Source organism: Thrips palmi, unplaced genomic scaffold (assembly GCF_012932325.1).
Source record: "Thrips palmi isolate BJ-2018 unplaced genomic scaffold, TpBJ-2018v1 HiC_scaffold_18, whole genome shotgun sequence".
NCBI lineage: Eukaryota > Metazoa > Arthropoda > Insecta > Thysanoptera > Thripidae > Thrips > Thrips palmi.
In genome coordinates, this window is record NW_023144627.1 from 20922152 (window position 1) to 20938368 (window position 16217).

Sequence of the window (16217 nt, forward strand, 5' to 3'; positions counted from 1 at the left end):
GTGCGAGAGAGACGAGATCACCGCTCGGAGTCCGCCTGCAAGCCCAGCCCGCGTCTCGATGACAAACGTTGCCACATTCCGTATTCGCAGTGTCGCAGTGTCGCCGAGCGATCGGAGAGCCACACCCCGTTCCCAAGGGAGGCGGCCGCCTCGGGTCGGCTGTTGGCGAAATGGCGTAATTGTGTCTCTGAGGCAGCTAGGCCGCCAGGCAGTCCCACTGTGTCCCACTGCCCAGAGAGAGACACAGAGGGGCGCTGATGCTGATGGGGTGCAACGCTACTCTCAAAAATAAAAATAAAACCCGAAAGTCAAAAAAATCTAAGACGGTGCACGCTAAGGACTCAAAACTGTTGATGCCCGTTTACGAAGCTGCTCTTGTTGCGCGCGGCCTCGGCTGCCGTGTCGTCAACCTCGTTGGCTGTGTCTCATTCCACTAGTTCCGCAGCGACGTCGAAAGTTGTGAGTTTGGCGCTGAAAGTGACTAACAAGGAGAGACTAATTCCACCACCGCGCCTTCATGGCCTTCATGGCCTGTGCGCACGCCACCCCCGCGCTGCTACACCGTCAACGAGCTTCCCCGCGACTCCGCGGACTCAGACCACGACCACGCTCGCTGTTGCATGGGACGAGTGCCTAGCCCGTAATGGTAGTGGTAATAGATTGGGAAGGCAAACCACCTCACCGCCGTGTACGCTTTGTTGCCTACCGCTCGGGCGCTCATTCAGAACACAGAATTATATTCTCGAATTTATTAACAATTATAAACTCAAATACATTAGAGTAATGCTGGTTTAACATTGATAAAAAAATATCAATTTATCAAAGTTTTAAAATACTGACTACGTTGCAAAAAAAAGCAAAGCAAGAATCAAAATATAAAAATACTTTCAAGACTATCTTTTCAAAACATAAGAGTAAAGTCAATTAAAAATAATGACTACATCTCGAGAGAGTCAAGTCTTCTTAAACATTTACATTCAAAAAATCTAAATAATAGGGAGTTCTATTCAGCCTTAAGTGACAACTCTGTACCACAATCAGACAAATATGTCCTTTTGTCATGGTATAACACACACGAAAAAAGTGAAAGAAGTATTGAAGAAATAATAGAGTGATGTAAAAAGTAAAAATAGATACAAAAATCTTAAATTTAGGAGATCCTTTAAAGGTAATTTTCTAGAAGGCCCCTATTTTGGGGGGGTCTTCCAATACTTTTGTAGTAAAATTCTATCTCGTCTTTGGATTCTGAATCAGCAAGACTTTTTGGTGCCCTAGATCCTCTTTGGGTCTGCGTCCTCTTCTTCTCACAGCCTTTGCCGCAAGTGATGACCATGGAGGGCCACTTCCTGCGCAGCGCTTCGACTTGAGGGTTGCACGCTTTGCTGTTGTGGCTCTCTGTTGGGCGCAACAGCAGCAGAACTTGCAGGTTGGGGTACCTGAATGTCAAGCAAGAACACAATTGAAACACTCAAAAAAGTCTACGAGGCATCAGCTTTATAACTGCGAAGGAAATTAAGGCATCGTAGGATTGCTTTGAATAAACTGTATCATCCGATAAAAGTTGAGATGGTGGCTTGGACGTACCTGCGGCAGTCCTCCTCCACGGGCACGGCGTACTCGCAGAACAGGTCCTTCTTCCGTCGGCCGCGCACCGGGCCGGACCGGCCGCAGCCGACGCGCCTCCAGTCCTTGGGGAACATGGAGGCGGGCAGGGCCTCGGCGGGCGGCAGCGGCACGTTGCGAGGCTTCCTCAGCGCCACGCGCACCAGCTTGGTGCTCACGTTGAGCTCCTGGCTGGACTGGCTGGAGGCCAGCGTCCCCGGGGCGCGCTCCAGCAGCTTCCTGAGCTCCGTGTCGCTGAGCGGCCGGCCGCTGTCCTTGGGCACGGAGCACTCCCCGGGCAGGTCCACCAGCACCTCCAGGCGCACCAGCGACCCCCGGTGGGCCTTCAGCAGGGACGCCAGCGAGACGGGGTGCAGCCCCTCAGCCTGCGCAACCATGTTAGCATTAGCATGAGTTGGGTACTTTCCGGACACACAGAAAAAGGAAAGAAACTACAAATATGGGTGTACCTGAATTGCCTCAACCCGAAGTGCATGGGTTTTGGGGAGCATCACTGTGGGAGGGTTCTCGTTCTCATACAGCTCCTCATTCGCGTAAATTTCAAGCCGACGCAGGAGACACAGTTCCTGTATGAGGTACCAGTGCTCCCGGCGCGGCCACAAGACTTCAACATGATGAAGTTTTTTGCACTTTGAGGCACGTTTCAAAACCGCTGCACTCCAGTTCACATCCATGTTGCATCGAAGCCCAGACAATTTCGAAAGATTTGAAATCTAGACAGAAGCAAATACAATCAACATAAAAAAATGGGACACTAAGATAATGTTCATCTAAAATCTATTTAGAGAGACATCACACTTACATTCTCTTCGCTTTCCAGTAACTGCAGCACCTTCGCTTTTTCTGCTTTCATTTTCTCATCTTGAGGCCCTTTCAGGCTGATTGCCATCATCCTAGCCCTATTGGGTATTTTGAGGGAATTTTTCGCTGACGCTGGTTTTGCTTTCCGAGAATATGGCTTTGGTCTCTCCGTTTTAATACTTAGGGAATATTTTACCGGAGTTTGAGGTGTGGCAGTGTCCATTGGCTCTTGCTCCATTGCACAATCCATTGACTCTTCATCCATTAACGTGTCATGGATCCTCACTTTCTCCTCCTCTTCAAATTGTATTGAGTTTAAGAAAGGGTCATGCACACTATCAGACGCAGGGTCTGAGCTGGTTGAAGTCACGGAAACAATATGTGGAGTCCATCTCGGAGCATAGTTCAGCTCATGTGGTTGCCTGGTGCAATGGACTTCATCCTCGTTCAGCAAAGTGATTGACGAACAAGGACTGTCTGGAAGCTGGTGTGATGTTGGACTAATGCCAGCACTGGTAGTAAGACAGAGTGGTTCACTTGACGATTCAACCTGAATGAAATAGAAAGCAACAAAATGTCAAAGGTGTGCAGAAATTATTTTAAATATGTAAAGAAACAGAAAAGAGAAGATAAAAAATCCCAATGATCTTAGAGCTTACCATGTTTTGCTTGTGCAAAAGTCCCTGTATGGTAAGAACCTCGACCAAAACCCTCCCTAGTACAGTCTCTGCCAAGACAATCCCACAGGTAGCACAATTGGATACCATTGGAGACGACTTCAGAACAGAGTTGGTTGGTATGCACCACTCGGCACTAAAGGTGTCATCTTCATGCTGCAGAGTAACCTTGCAGTTGACAGACTCACATCCAAGAAGGTGCAAACCGTCCATCACCTGAATATCAAGAAGCATCAATTAAACCATAAAACAAAATTGCTGGCTAATTCAAACTTTGAGCTGTTTCTGAAATCGGAACAGAAATAATGTATTACCTCATCATCACCCAACTGAAGGAGCTTCTGTAGGGGTTGAAGATTGCTCAGTGCTTTCATATCCCTCTTAAACTGCTTAAATAGTGAATTTTTTGATCTTAGTACAGAGTGCATTCCATAGCAATTACTCTCTAGGACATTTTCTATTTTTATCCAGTGTTCTTCACACCACCAAACATCCCTGCATAAAATCAATGTAACCATAAAATTAAACAGTTCAACTCAAACCTCCCTAAAAGCCAGAAATGAGTTATTTTGCCATTGAAATTAGGGGCAGGAACTCACCTCGGACTAGAGTTTGAAAATTGCTGGAAAACAAGAAAAATGTTAGGGTAAGTTTAGCTTAGAATTATGGCTATGATTGTATGAGTGTAAAAGCACCTTTAGTTATGATAGAGCCTTCATAGAATGTCCTGACTCCTCTGAGATAGCAAAAACTGTGATGCACAAAAGACTTACATCTGCCACAGGCTTCCGCATGATTCCCCTTGCTGCGAGCACCGCTACCAACACCCGCACCAGCAGAGTCTCAGCTTGTTCAATGCCATTTACATTGCTGCCCAGATTAGAAGCGGAGGTCCACTCGGCATTAAAGATGTCATCCCCTTGTTCCAGAATAACATTAACTTTGGACCCTGAGCCAAGCAATCGAAGAAAATGGACGATCTGAATAACAATGAGCACCAGCCACAAAAATTGTTAATGCAAATTCAGCTCTTGAAGAAATAAAAGATTTGCCAGCTATATGTAAAATCATAGTGTAACTCATGAAGATTGAGCGATAAGTTACCTCAGAATCATGAAACTGATCCAGATTCGGCAGGAGGTCGAAAGAGCCGAGTTGATTTACGTCCTTCTGAAATTGCCGCTCCAAGGCATTTGGGGCTCTCACAAGAGCATGACGGCCAAAACACTCATTTCCGGTCAAATTTTCTGCCTTTACATACATCCAGTCATCCTCACACCACCATGAAGCCCTGTATGGTAGAAACAAATGAATTATTGCAAATCGCAGTGGAAACGTAAAGTACAGACCCCTTGGTTTGGCTCTGTGCTTTAAGTATGGGCAGCACATTCAAACCTACATTTTGATAGGATGAAGGAATTATCTCAGCAGTGAAGAAAGGTAAAACAACTGTAACAAAGAAAGAAATTTCAGCAACTCTGAAAATAACTTGTGACCCTAACCTACGCCTAGTGTCACTTATGACAAAAACACAATGTCGGACGAAACTACAAAGAGAAATACATACTTAGACAATTTTAAAATTGAAATTCATTGAAGATTAATTGAAAGTACGATTTGGAACGGCTGCATTCTTGATAGAGTCCCACATCGGCGGCGACCCCGGTGGTTGTTGATCTTGTTGTTTCTGCTTTGTGAGAATGCGTCGTCTGCAGTCGTCTGTTGAATGTTGTTGTTTTGCTCACTGACAAGACCGAGACAAGCCGTTATTCGCAGTTTCTAGTTGCGTCAAATGTCAAGTGGTCAAATGTCAAGTGTCAATTCCAGCAAGTCCGTTGGAAAAGTAGTGGAGAGCACGGTGTGAGACAGGCGTTGACCGTGTAGATACCTTTTCAGCTCCTCTATTCAGGGGAGTATTCTTCCCATCATCGCTGCCAGCTTGTTGTCATTGTGTGTCTGTACAATGAAGAACAAGAAGGCTTTAGTGTGTGACATTTGTGGCAAGAAGTATAGATTGGAATTTTGGTTCCGAAAGCATGTTGCTGCACATCAGAAAGAATGCAAGGCCAATTATGTTCTACCAACTGTCAGTTCAATCTCGTCAGCAGGTATGATGACTTCCATCTTCTCTGTTAGTTTGTCCATTCTAATCAATACTTATTTTTAAAATTTCTTATTTTGTTTTGACTGCTTTCAGCCATAGACCCATTGGAAGTGCTGCCTCCAGAGCTGGTACTCCGCATTTTTTCACTATTGGATGCAGAAGATTTGGTGCATTTGTGGGAGGTAAACCGTCGTTGGCGGAAACTTGTGAAAGACCCTGCGGTGTGGCGTTCTGCTGAGATGAACTTAGGCCTTGGCGTCCATTCTGAATGTCTCAAAGTTCTACTTCGAGCCCCTTGTCTTGGCAGGATAGTCTTTAATATAGAGGCTATCCTGACCGACAAAATGAAAGCCACGCTGCTGAAAACTAAGACTAAGGTGAGTCTCAAGGCATGAGATGTGTACTCTTGGCTTTCCTTTCTTGTTTTGTTTTGATTGCCTTCTCACAAATGAATTTAAATTTCAGATTTATCGAGTGAATGGTGTTTTATTCTATAGTAACTCAGACTATGGCTGGGCAATTCGATTTCTTAAGTATCATGGCCCTCATCTAGAAGAGCTGTCCATGTGCTATTTCAATGAAGAACTGCTGAACACTGCAACCACACTGCCCTCATTGCGCAGGCTGCACATTGAGATGGATTTGTCGTCAACCTGTGATGAGGCATTGAGTGAGGTAGCACTTAAAGTGCCTGTTGGGTTTACTGGGGGTCTTAAGTGTTTTACTATTGAGGATAACAGAACACTACCGTATGACTTTTTGGTGTCTCTTCTCTCAGCACACAGTCGCACTCTTCAAGAGGTATATATGTGTGTGGGAACTCAAGTTGACCCGGAGTTTAAATGGCCAATAAGTTGTGACATAGTGGACATGCTCCTTAAATGTCAGTTTAAAGCATTGAAACACCTAATTCTTGTCAGGCCAAGCGATCTCTACCACTCGTTGTACCCAGAGAGTTGCCACATGCAGATGGCTGCTGTGAGTCTGTTGCTTCCAGACGTGGTTGTGACCTGTACCATATGTAATGGGGAGGAAGGCAAATTGTTCAAGGAAAAAAATTTAAAAATGTATATTTAAATTTGTATATTTTATATCATAAATTTATGATAACTTTCAGGGGAAGGAGGTTTTGGCTGTAACCAAAGCAAAAGAAAACTGCATTTAACAGTAAAGTAAATGTACAAAATTTTAATGTAGGTATAGACAAAAATGAATTTTTGGAAAACCTACATACTTTGCTTCTTCTTAGTGTACAAGGGACTATTAATAGAACAAACAAAAGTTTAAACCAACCTCCATATTGGCAAGTATCATAGACAATGAAATATGCTACACTCATCTGTTGTAACAGATAGAATGTGATTACTGTCTATTTGGTCCTACTAACTAATTTGGCATTTACAAGTCTGAAAATTCATTGTAAGTCTACTGAAGTGAAGTAACATAAATATGGGCATGTTTGATGAATGTATACAGACATGGCAATTATAAAGTAACATGATTTGTCAATATACACTCTATTTATACAAAACCTAAAAACAAGTTTTATTTAAACTGAACCTCAGAGAAAGAGACAGGTGCCTTGTTTACAAATAACTGCACCAGCTTTTTGAGTTTTATTAATTGCCCCAGCAAACACAGAAGACTCAAGTATGCATGTTGACCATATTTGTCATCCTATCCTCCATCCTAACAACTCCACTATGTGAGGGAAACCAAACTTGACTGTCACTAGACAAGTTCCATTCAGCAAAAACAATACAGAGAAGATTAACATCAAGGTTCATAAAACAATGGAATGAGGAATGTACAGTACACCAGTCTTTTTGGAATGTGCAAATAAAATCCACACGAACAATATGTATCTACAGCAATTAAGATGATAATTTTCTCCAAAAAAATGAGCACACTTCATCATTGATTGTGGGAATATTAAGGGACATATACCTGGATGTTGATCAACTGTGATTGTTTTTTTTTCTTTTTTTGCATGCACTACCAAGAACAAATATTGTGAAATTAGTTACTCCTAGCGTACAATGTCTCACAATGGGATTAAACAACTTGATCAGGCATGAGCTATCATTACCATAATTGAACAGCCACATCATCAGAGAGTAAAATATCATGATGCAGGGCATAATACTGCTTTCGAAAAAATTAAACGGTAAAAATAAAAAATTTAGTACAATAAATATGACGAGTTTACAAAATAAAAAAAGGGTATGTATGTCATTGCACACTTTATGTTCAAATAACTAATATTCTTATTTCGAAGCTAATAATAGCACAACAGTGCTGGTAACAATCTTATGATTATGATTTTCTGATTCTTTCATTAAATTATAGACATTTACACTTAAATTGGGTTTGAAACTTTTCAAGAAACACCATTTAGACACAAGTTACTCCTCAGCAACTACTAAAATGAATATCACTGGATCATGAAACCATAGGGTTGCTGACGAATGGAAAAAATCAATACAGAGCGCAACAAAACTGAGAAATTAAGTCAACCAACAATAAGTTTTTGTCTTACATGGAGAGCAAAGAAAAAGGTAAATATAAGCTTTCCTCCTGTGGAACCCAAACTTTGCCACCCTCACAAAAGCCCTACAGCCTACAGGTAGGAAAACTATGATGTCAAATCAAAATCTGCTTCCCCTTTAAGTTAGCCTTTGGCATTTTTGGCATTGCCTTAGGAAAAGGTCTTTCTCCATGATCTTAATTAAGAATTTTCTGAGACAGATGAGAGAAGTCATCAGAATCAGGAAAGCACACTGCTGATGAGTTTTTGACACACCAGAGACACAAGTATCTCACATGTACCTTGAATGCATTGTTTCTCAAAGCACAGTCGCAATACTTTGAACTGAACATGTGAAGATGCTTTCATTTCCTGTGAGTTGGCCAAAGCCATTTGTAACTGATTTTAATCCACAAAAAAATCAGGCATGGGCTGTATTTAGAAAAATTGAGACAACAACAGGTGTAAATGTACAAAATAAAGTCTTGAGCTCATACAAACAAGTGCATAATCTAGATGGGGTAAGAAGCTTAATGTCTACGCAATATCACAAGCTGCCTTGTTGTGCAGAGTGGCCACTCAGTTTTCCTTCTTTTTGCAACAATGCCAGTATAGTTTACAATACTCAAGCTACATTTTTTCTTCGCTGCATTGGTAACTTTTTGATTTGTTGCTGATTTTATGTAAAATATGAGTGGCCTCCCCGCCCAGCAGTGAATGGGTGGGATATTATAGAGAGCAACGAGCTCACGAATATCTGGCACTACACTGACAACAGTAACAAACTAAAATACTTGTTCAGAAAAACAAAAGTGGCAATAAAAAAATAGGGAACAGGATATGTTTAACAAGAGAGGCAGAAAGACGTAAAGAACTTGTACATGGCATCTGGATAAATAATATTTTGAATTAATACACGCACTATAAAACATCATTCCTCACATTCAGACTGACTCAGACATACATTCATTCACTCACACCAGATCAAGGACAACAAAACATATTCTTCACGTAAAACTTGAAAGATAAAAACAAACAGCAAAACAACACACTAGTATTTTAATTTTATCTAACATAGACTTTTAAAGAAAAAAAAATATCTGCAGATCTGTAGATCAGATGAAACAGACACTGCATCAGGGAAACTAAGGGCCAGAATCTCATCCTACAGCACACAATCTACATAATATCCAGAATATACAATGAAAGACTCATGGGAGAATATCCTGTAGATTAAATGGAGCAGAAGAATCCAGGGAGCTGAACAGGTCAGGGTCTCCTTCTAGGAAATCCAAGCCAAAGTCATTGTTCGTGTTCGCATTGCTATTGGTGTTGGTTGAAGTGGCACCTGAGGGCGTTCCAGGATTGTTCGTTGTACTGGGACTTCCACAGAAGCCACCCGACGCTTGGTTTTGTGTGCTTCCGGCTCCTTGATTGTTTGTTGGACCGGGACTGTTCACATAAGCAGGTGGCACTCCCTGACCCGGACTGTTCACAAACCCTGGGCTATTAAGAAATGTCTGTTGGTTTCCAGGTGAGTTGCAAAATGATGGGGTGTTGGCAGTGGGGTTGCTCGGCGAATTGACGTAAGCACTTGGGTTGCCTGGGCTTCCATAATTTGGATTTCCAGGACTGTTTTGGTACCCGATGGCAGCTGGTCCTGATGGTGGGATATTCGTGTTGGAGTTGTTGCTAAATCCGGTGTGGTGGCTCCCATGGGCACCTCCGCTCACACTCATGGCAACTGACTGCGACATCTGCATGCTCATTTGCATCTGCAAAGAGTGAGAAACGAATTAAGCGAATGCTCAAAACTGTAATTCTGCAAGTGAATACCAAGTCAATTTCAGTGCACCAACCTGTGAGTTCCCTTGCTGCTGACCCATCATCTGCATGTGAGAGCCTCGCACAATCTGCTGGTGCTGAACCATTTGCTGCTGGTTGAGACCTTCAAAACAACGAGAGAACAACATTAAAAATCCATCGGGAAAAGTAAGATTAAAGAAGGTAGCCTCACAAAACCTTCAGGAGTAAGAGACTCACCTTGATGGGGATTTTGGTGCTGTTGAGGTCCATGCGGGAAGTTTGGCCTCATTTGGCCCATATTTCCAGGCATGTTGTTGCCGGGCATCCCTCCAGGCATATTGTTACCGGGCATGCCTCCAGGCATGTTGTTGCCAGGCATGCCGCCGGGCATGGGCATGTTGCCCTGCATCCCCTGCTGCTGCTGCATCATCATGAGGCGCCACTCCGGGCCTCCGGGTCGCATCCCCATCCCCATGGGCATGGCCATGCCGCCCTGCATGCCGCCCTGCATGCCCATGGACATGCCTGCGGGCATTCGCTGCCGGGGGTGTCCGGGGCCTGCGCCCCTGGGGTAGGGGCCCTGTCCCGGGTTGGCTCCCGGGGCGGGCCCCGGTGCAGCCCCCCGCTGCTGCTGCTGCTGCTGCATGTACATGGCCTGTTGCTGCGGTCGCATCATTGGCCGCTGCTGGGGGAAGCGCTGGGGCATTCCCTGGGGGCCACCTTGAGGAACGCCCTGTGGAACGCCTTGGGGAACGCCTTGGGGGCCGCCCTGGGGAACGCCCTGAGGCCCGCCCTGCGGACCGCCTTGCATGAGCTGGGGGCTCTTGTACTCGGGCGGCGGAGGGCGGACCATGCCCTGCTGCTGCATTGCCTGCTGTAAGCACAAGACCAGGGAAGTTCCATTAGGTTCAGAGGACCAAGTGGAGTGCGCCATGCACACTGCACAGTGGACCAGAAGACCGGTGGAGGCGGCCAAATCTCTAGAAGCGTTTTGAGCTTCAGAGTCGCTAAATGGTACTCGAACCGAACGTGTGACCCCACCAATGGATTCCTCGTTCGAAGAGCAATCCATTGGTGGGGTCACACGTTCGGTTCGAGTCCCATTCAGCGACTCTGGAGCTCAAAGCGCGTCTAGAGTTTTGGCCGCCCCCACCGGTCTTCTGTCCCAGCGTGCACTGTCCAGTGGTGTGGCCTTACCTGCTGCGCCCGGAGGAGCTGCTGTTGCTGCTGGTGGTGGATCATCTTGGGGTGCTGGGGCTGCGCCATGGGCTGCGCCATGGGCTGCGACTGGGGGCCGTTTGGCGGCTGGGCCGGCTGCTGCTGGGGCACTGGGCTGGGCTGCTGCGGCACCGTCTGCTGGGGCTGCTGCTGCGGCTGCTGGTTGGCCTGCTGCTGCTGCCTGGCGTTGCCGCCGCGCTGCCGGATGTTCTGCTGGGTGAAGTTGATGGTCTGCGACTGCGACATGGTGAAGGTGTCACCCTGCTGCTGTCCCGACGGCTGCTGCTGAGGTTGAGGTTGCTGCTGCTGCTGGCTGTTGCTGAAGAACATGCCCTGCTGCGAGGCGACGGACACGTTGGGCTTGATGTCCGCGTTCAACTGCATGTGCTGCCCGGCGGACACCTGCAACACCAGACACACAGTCAGAGAGGCGGTCAAAATCACGGACGCGTTGTGAGCTCCAGAGTCGCTAAATGGGACTCGAAGCGAACGTGTGACCCCACCAATGGATTGCTCTCCGCACGAGGAATCCATTGGTGGGGTCACACGCTCGCTTCGAGTCCTGTTTAGCGGCTCTGGAGCTCAAAACGCGTGCAGAGTTTCGGCCCCCGAAAAAACCGTCAAACCCGGCCAAAGGGGTTCCCGAGAACAAGGCCGGCAAGACGAAGGAGGCGCTCCGTTCCGAACCCCTACATTATTGAGGGCCGCCGCCGTCACAAACCAGGTTCACGACGGCAGAGCCGGGCCGAGCCACGGCAAGTGCGGCGCGCTGAATTCGTCATGACCTGGGGGAGCCGAGCCGCGCCGCGCCGCGCCGCGCCAAAGCCAAGCCCGGCCAAGCCGCGGGGCCCGGCCGGCTCGACAGGATGACCGCCCCGTGGCGCCAAATCTCCCGCCAATTTCGCCGGAAGTCGGCATGAATAAGGAAACAGTGCCAACCAGTGCAGGGGCTGGCAGGGGCGCGCGGTTCAAAGTTGCGACACCGCGGCGCCACAGTCGCTGCAGCGCTGCAGCACGCGTGCCAACCGCAGCACATTATATAAAGCTGCGTGGGAACGGCCGGCGTGGCGGCGTGCGCGGCGCGGCGGGCGGACAGGCAGGCAGGCGTGCCACCATCCAATTGCATAATTAGCCGGGTCACTGGCGAAGCTGGCGAAACCCGCGCGACGCACGCCAGTGCACGCCAGTCGCGAGCTGAGCCGCGCCCCGCGCGCGTACGTTCAAAGTGCCACAAAGGCCTAACGGGGCGAAGGCGGTACGAACCTGGATGTGGGAGCTCTGCTGCTGCACCTGCAGCTGCATGTGCTGCGCCTGGGAGATCTGCAGCCCTGGCCGAGGGCCGAACTGCGGGCCCGCGCCGCCTTGCTGGTGTCCCTGCTGGTGTCCTTGCTGGTGTCCCTGCTGGTGCCCTGGCTGCTGATGGCCTGGTTGTTGGTGGCCGGGTTGTTGGTGGCCGGGTTGTTGGTGGCCGGGTTGTTGATGGCCGGGTTGTTGGTGTCCAGGCTGCTGGTGTCCTGCTTGTTGATGGCCAGGTTGCTGATGGCCTGGTTGTTGATGGCCAGGTTGCTGGTGACCAGGTTGTTGATGGCCAGGTTGCTGGTGACCAGGTTGTTGATGGCCAGGTTGTTGGTGACCAGGCTGCGGATGTCCAGGTTGCTGGTGTCCAGGTTGCTGGTGTCCGGGTTGTTGATGACCAGGTTGCTGGTGCCCGGGTTGTTGATGGCCAGGTTGTTGATGGCCAGGTTGCTGGTGTCCAGGCCCGCCAGGCGGCTGCCCGGGGCCCTGGCCGCCCTGGTTTCCGAACGGGAACTGCGGCCGGAATCCTTGCTGCCCCTTCGGGGGCCCCTGCGGCCTGGGGTAGCCCTGCGCAGGGCCCTGCGGCCCACCCTGCGGTCCGCCCTGGGGCCCGCCCTTGTAGAAGTCGCCGGGCCAGTCGGCGTACTGCTGGCGCATGGGGCCCATGGTGCCCATGGCGCCCATGGAGGCGGGGCCGAGGCCGGGGCCGGGGTAGCCGGCGGGGCCTTGGTACTTGTTCTGGTGCTGCTCGGCCATCTGCTTGAGCGTCTGCGCGGCGGGGCTGAGCTCGGACAGCCCGGACACAGGGAACATGGCTGCGCGGGGGTTCTGCGCGTTCTGCGCGCTCTGCGCGTTCTGCGGGGCGCCGGGCTGCGCGCCGGGCTGCGCGCCGAACTGCATGGCCTTCTGCTGCAAGAGCTGCTGCTGCACCAGCATCTTGTTGTCCTGCTCGGGCTCCTCCTTGAGCGGCAGCACGGCCGGCTTGTTGTCCTCCAGGCCGAAGTCCTTCATGAAGTCGGGCGGGAACTCGCCGATGTCGGACATGAGTTCGTTGAGCACGTCGGAGGTGATGACCTCGTCGCCGGTGTCGTCGCCCATGAGGTCGCCGAAGCCGGGGAAGGACGGGAAGGCGCCGTTAGAGCGCTCGCGGTCCAGGGCGGCGGCGCACTGCTCCAGGTCGACGAACTCCTCGCCGACGCCGGGCTCCTGTTTGCACTCCACCAGCGGCCCGCCCGACGGCGTCCTCGGCGTCCGCGGCGTCTGCGGCGCCGAGCTCGCCTGCGAGGAGGCCTGCGAGGTGGCCGCGGCCGCGGGGCTGGGGTGCAGGATGTCGCTCTTGACGGACGTGTTGGTGAGCGCCTTGACGGTCACGTTGGTGGAGATCTGCTGCGGCTGCGACGAGGCGGCCGACGTCGTGAACTCGAGCTGCTGGACGATCTCCACCGAGAACTTGGTGAGAGCCTCGCCCTGCTGCTGTTGTTGCTGCTGTTGCTGCCCCGACGCCGGCTGCTGCTGCGGCTGAGGGTTTGGTCCATGGTTAGGCCCGTGGTTCGGACCGTTGTTGGGACCGTGGTTCGGTCCAGGGTTTGGTCCGTGGTTTGGCCCATGGTTCTGCGCGTGGTTCGGGCCGTGGTTTGGCCCATGGTTTGGCCCATGGTTCGGTCCGTGGTTCGGACCATGGTTGGGGCCGAGGTTCGGACCGTGGTTCGGACCATGGTTAGGCCCGTTCCTCCCTGACTTGGCCGCCGGACCGTCCCCGTAGCCATCACCGTCCAGGTCCTCTCCCAGTCGTTTGAGTGGCCTCTGCAACAGACAAAGAAGGGTTGACGTTAGGGCAAGAAAAACAGGCCGGGGACTCGAAATTCAAACTGCGCGGCATTTATCAAACATTCTAATCGAATAGAATGTCAAAGTGGCGGTCAGTCTAGAAACCCTAACCCTTGGAATCTCGTCCAGGCCCACTACACTGTAATCCTCGTGCAAAATATCGCCTCGCTGATCGATGGCGACTGGTGCTGATCACAGCTTGCTTTGTTATTGCGGGGCCCTGGACCCAACCCCGGGAGCGGGGCGGGGCGGGGCGGGGCGGGGCGCAGGGCCCCGGGGCCCCCACAGCTGCAGTGCGCGGTGCTGCGCGGTGCAGCGCTGTGCCCAGTCAGCTGAGAGGGGCTGAGCGCAGAGCGGCATGCAGGCCAAACCAGTTCCAGGACGGACCGCGGCGGGGCGGGGCGGGGCGGGGCGGGGCGCGGCGGGGCGTGGTGGGGAGCGGGTGTGGCGGTTGCTATGCAATGCACAGTGCCCGCTCACACCGCAGCGACTCACGCAGCCACGCAGCAGCCCAGAGAAAGAATACCTGAGCAGCTCAGCGCCCCCGCCGGGGTTCGAACCGGGGTTTCGACCCGCGAACCCGCGTCGCGACGAGGGTCGTGCCGAGCGGCCCAGGGCGTCGCTCTGTCTCTCTCGCACTCGCGGGGCGCCTCGTGCAGGTGCGAGAGAGACAGTCCGTAGGGTGGCGGCGCTGTCACCTTCGCTCCGCTCTTCGCCCGGGCTGCGAAATGAGGGAGGACCGGCCCCCAGTGCTGCGGCGTCGCTCCGTCTCTCTCGCACCCTCGAGGGGCCGCGAGTGCGAGCGAGACAGAGCGACGCGCGCCCCTCTGCCTCCACGCCTCCACTTGGCGAGCGCAACTTGACCGACCACCCCTCGAGCCACGTACCGGCGTGGTACTCGCCGGCCAAGGGCGCCCTCGCCCTCAAGCACGCCTCTCTCTCGCTCTACCGCCCTCTCGGGGCGCTTGTTGCGGGTGCGAGAGAGACAGGCCGCAGGTACCTCTCGACCTCTCGCCGGTCGATCCTCTTAGTTATGCCGGCGACACCCAGAGCAGCCGGCAAGGCAGTGCTGCCACCGTGCCACACGATGCACCAGTGTCGAAAGGGTTGCCGACCTCAGCCTGCCCACCAGGCAAGCCAACCTCAGGGTATTGCCCAGTAGGCAGGTGAGGTTGCCAACCCTTTCCACACTGGGTCGTCGGTAGGGCTGCAAGGGCTGCATAGCGACGCCGGGCCGCTGCCCCCCCCCCCCCCCCCCGCGTTGCGAATTTCTGGAGCACATTGCAGGAATTGCAGGCAAAGCCTGGCCACCGACCCAACCCAGTTCGCTCTCAACTACACTCTCAGAGAGCCCCCCTTGGGGCCTGGATCCGCACCTGCGCCGCCACCCGAAAATCAGAACCTGGCCAGGACGCGTTTTGAACCGAACGTGTGACCCCACCAATGGACTCCTCGTTCGGAGAACAATCCATTGGTGGGGTCACACGTTCGGTTCGAGTCCTGCTTAGCGACGCTGGAGCTCAAAACGCGTCCGGGGTTTCGGCCGCCTCCGCCGGTCTTCTGGCCCACTGTGCGTGCCGGTGCAGCGGCCGGCGGATCAGACGCGTCGAAAGTCTATCCGGCGGTGTGGCAGGGCGTCTCGGTTCACTCCGTCGCGCTTCGCGCCATGCTTCGCGCCATGCTTCGCGCCATGCTTCGCGCCATGCTTCGCGCCATGCTTCGCGCCATGCTTCGCGCTCCGTCTATCTCGCCTTGCATCTCCAGCTCCAAGCCGGCCGGGACGGCGGGACGGCCCTCTCCCTCGCTCTATACAATCAATAAACATGGGGGCAGTGCGACGCGGCAGCGCGGGGCGGCACGGGGCGAGGCGAGGCGACTCCCACCCCAGCCAGCCGGGCGGCATGGCCAGGCCCGGCCAGGGGCGGCCCGCCTCTCTCGCACCCCTACGGCACGCCCCGCCAGTGCGAGAGAGACAGAGCGACCAAAACGACTCTGTGGCCCGCGTAATCTCCAAGCGCCTCCTTATGGTGGTGCCGCCACGCCGCGCGCGGATTTCACCCTCGCGTACGTACCCGCCATTTCTCTCCAGGATTTTCCATCACTTTTCCATACCACTTTCAAAACCAAAATTTCAAAACTTTCGCATGACCATGTCCACACAATAGCCTAAAATTTTAAAATTAGTTCAGATTTCCAGAAGGGATTAAAATTAAATTTCTTTATTTTCCCGCGGCTTACTAAAAATTGACTGAAACGATCAAAATGATTATTTCCAGGCGCCCGGCGGGTAGCGCCTCCTTACTGCAGCCCGGCCGGCCCGACGATACCCCACGCGCGA

At 51.6% G+C, this 16217-nt stretch overlaps 3 protein-coding genes across 3 annotated transcripts in view; 1 reads left to right on the forward strand and 2 right to left on the reverse strand.

Annotated features, from left to right (window-relative positions):
* Positions 1 to 746: 746 nt before the first annotated feature.
* On the reverse strand, positions 747 to 4826 carry LOC117644253. Its single transcript, XM_034383534.1, has 11 exons — positions 4669 to 4826; positions 4501 to 4550; positions 4206 to 4392; positions 3875 to 4081; positions 3701 to 3723; positions 3416 to 3596; positions 3084 to 3317; positions 2426 to 2974; positions 2073 to 2336; positions 1585 to 1988; positions 747 to 1436 (listed from the first exon to the last, which is right to left on the reverse strand). Coding segments are annotated over exons 2-11 (2325 nt in total). The 5' UTR covers positions 4503 to 4550; positions 4669 to 4826; the 3' UTR covers positions 747 to 1162.
* A 49-nt stretch (positions 4827 to 4875) lies between these two features.
* Positions 4876 to 6714, forward strand: LOC117644254 (F-box/LRR-repeat protein 7-like). Its single transcript, XM_034383535.1, has 3 exons — positions 4876 to 5209; positions 5299 to 5582; positions 5671 to 6714. Exons 1-3 carry the CDS (start codon positions 5065 to 5067, stop codon positions 6280 to 6282), a joined length of 1041 nt encoding a protein of 346 aa, XP_034239426.1. The 5' UTR covers positions 4876 to 5064; the 3' UTR covers positions 6283 to 6714.
* The window catches only part of LOC117644252 (neurogenic protein mastermind-like), a 29200-nt gene continuing 19256 nt past the window's right edge, over positions 6274 to 16217 (reverse strand). Inside the window, exons 2-6 of the mRNA XM_034383533.1 lie at positions 12020 to 13855; positions 10736 to 11158; positions 9776 to 10412; positions 9592 to 9680; positions 6274 to 9507 (exon numbers count right to left, since the gene is read on the reverse strand). Of these exons, the coding sequence (XP_034239424.1) occupies positions 8944 to 9507; positions 9592 to 9680; positions 9776 to 10412; positions 10736 to 11158; positions 12020 to 13855 (3549 nt within the window). The 3' untranslated portion in view covers positions 6274 to 8943. The remainder of the gene's footprint in view (positions 9508 to 9591; positions 9681 to 9775; positions 10413 to 10735; positions 11159 to 12019; positions 13856 to 16217) is intronic.

Excerpts from the sequence above, each read along its gene's own strand:
- LOC117644254 (XM_034383535.1), top strand. The coding sequence starts at position 5,065 with ATGAAGAACAAGAAGGCTTTAGTGTGTGACATTTGTGGCAAGAAGTAT. Across the intron at positions 5,210-5,298 it reads CAGTTCAATCTCGTCAGCAG|CCATAGACCCATTGGAAGTG; the intron begins GTATGATGACTT and ends GACTGCTTTCAG. Across the intron at positions 5,583-5,670 it reads TGCTGAAAACTAAGACTAAG|ATTTATCGAGTGAATGGTGT; the intron begins GTGAGTCTCAAG and ends TTTAAATTTCAG.
- LOC117644253 (XM_034383534.1), bottom strand. Across the intron at positions 3,597-3,700 it reads TTTTCAAACTCTAGTCCGAG|GGATGTTTGGTGGTGTGAAG; the intron begins GTGAGTTCCTGC and ends GATTTTATGCAG. Across the intron at positions 1,989-2,072 it reads TTCGGGTTGAGGCAATTCAG|GCTGAGGGGCTGCACCCCGT; the intron begins GTACACCCATAT and ends ATGGTTGCGCAG.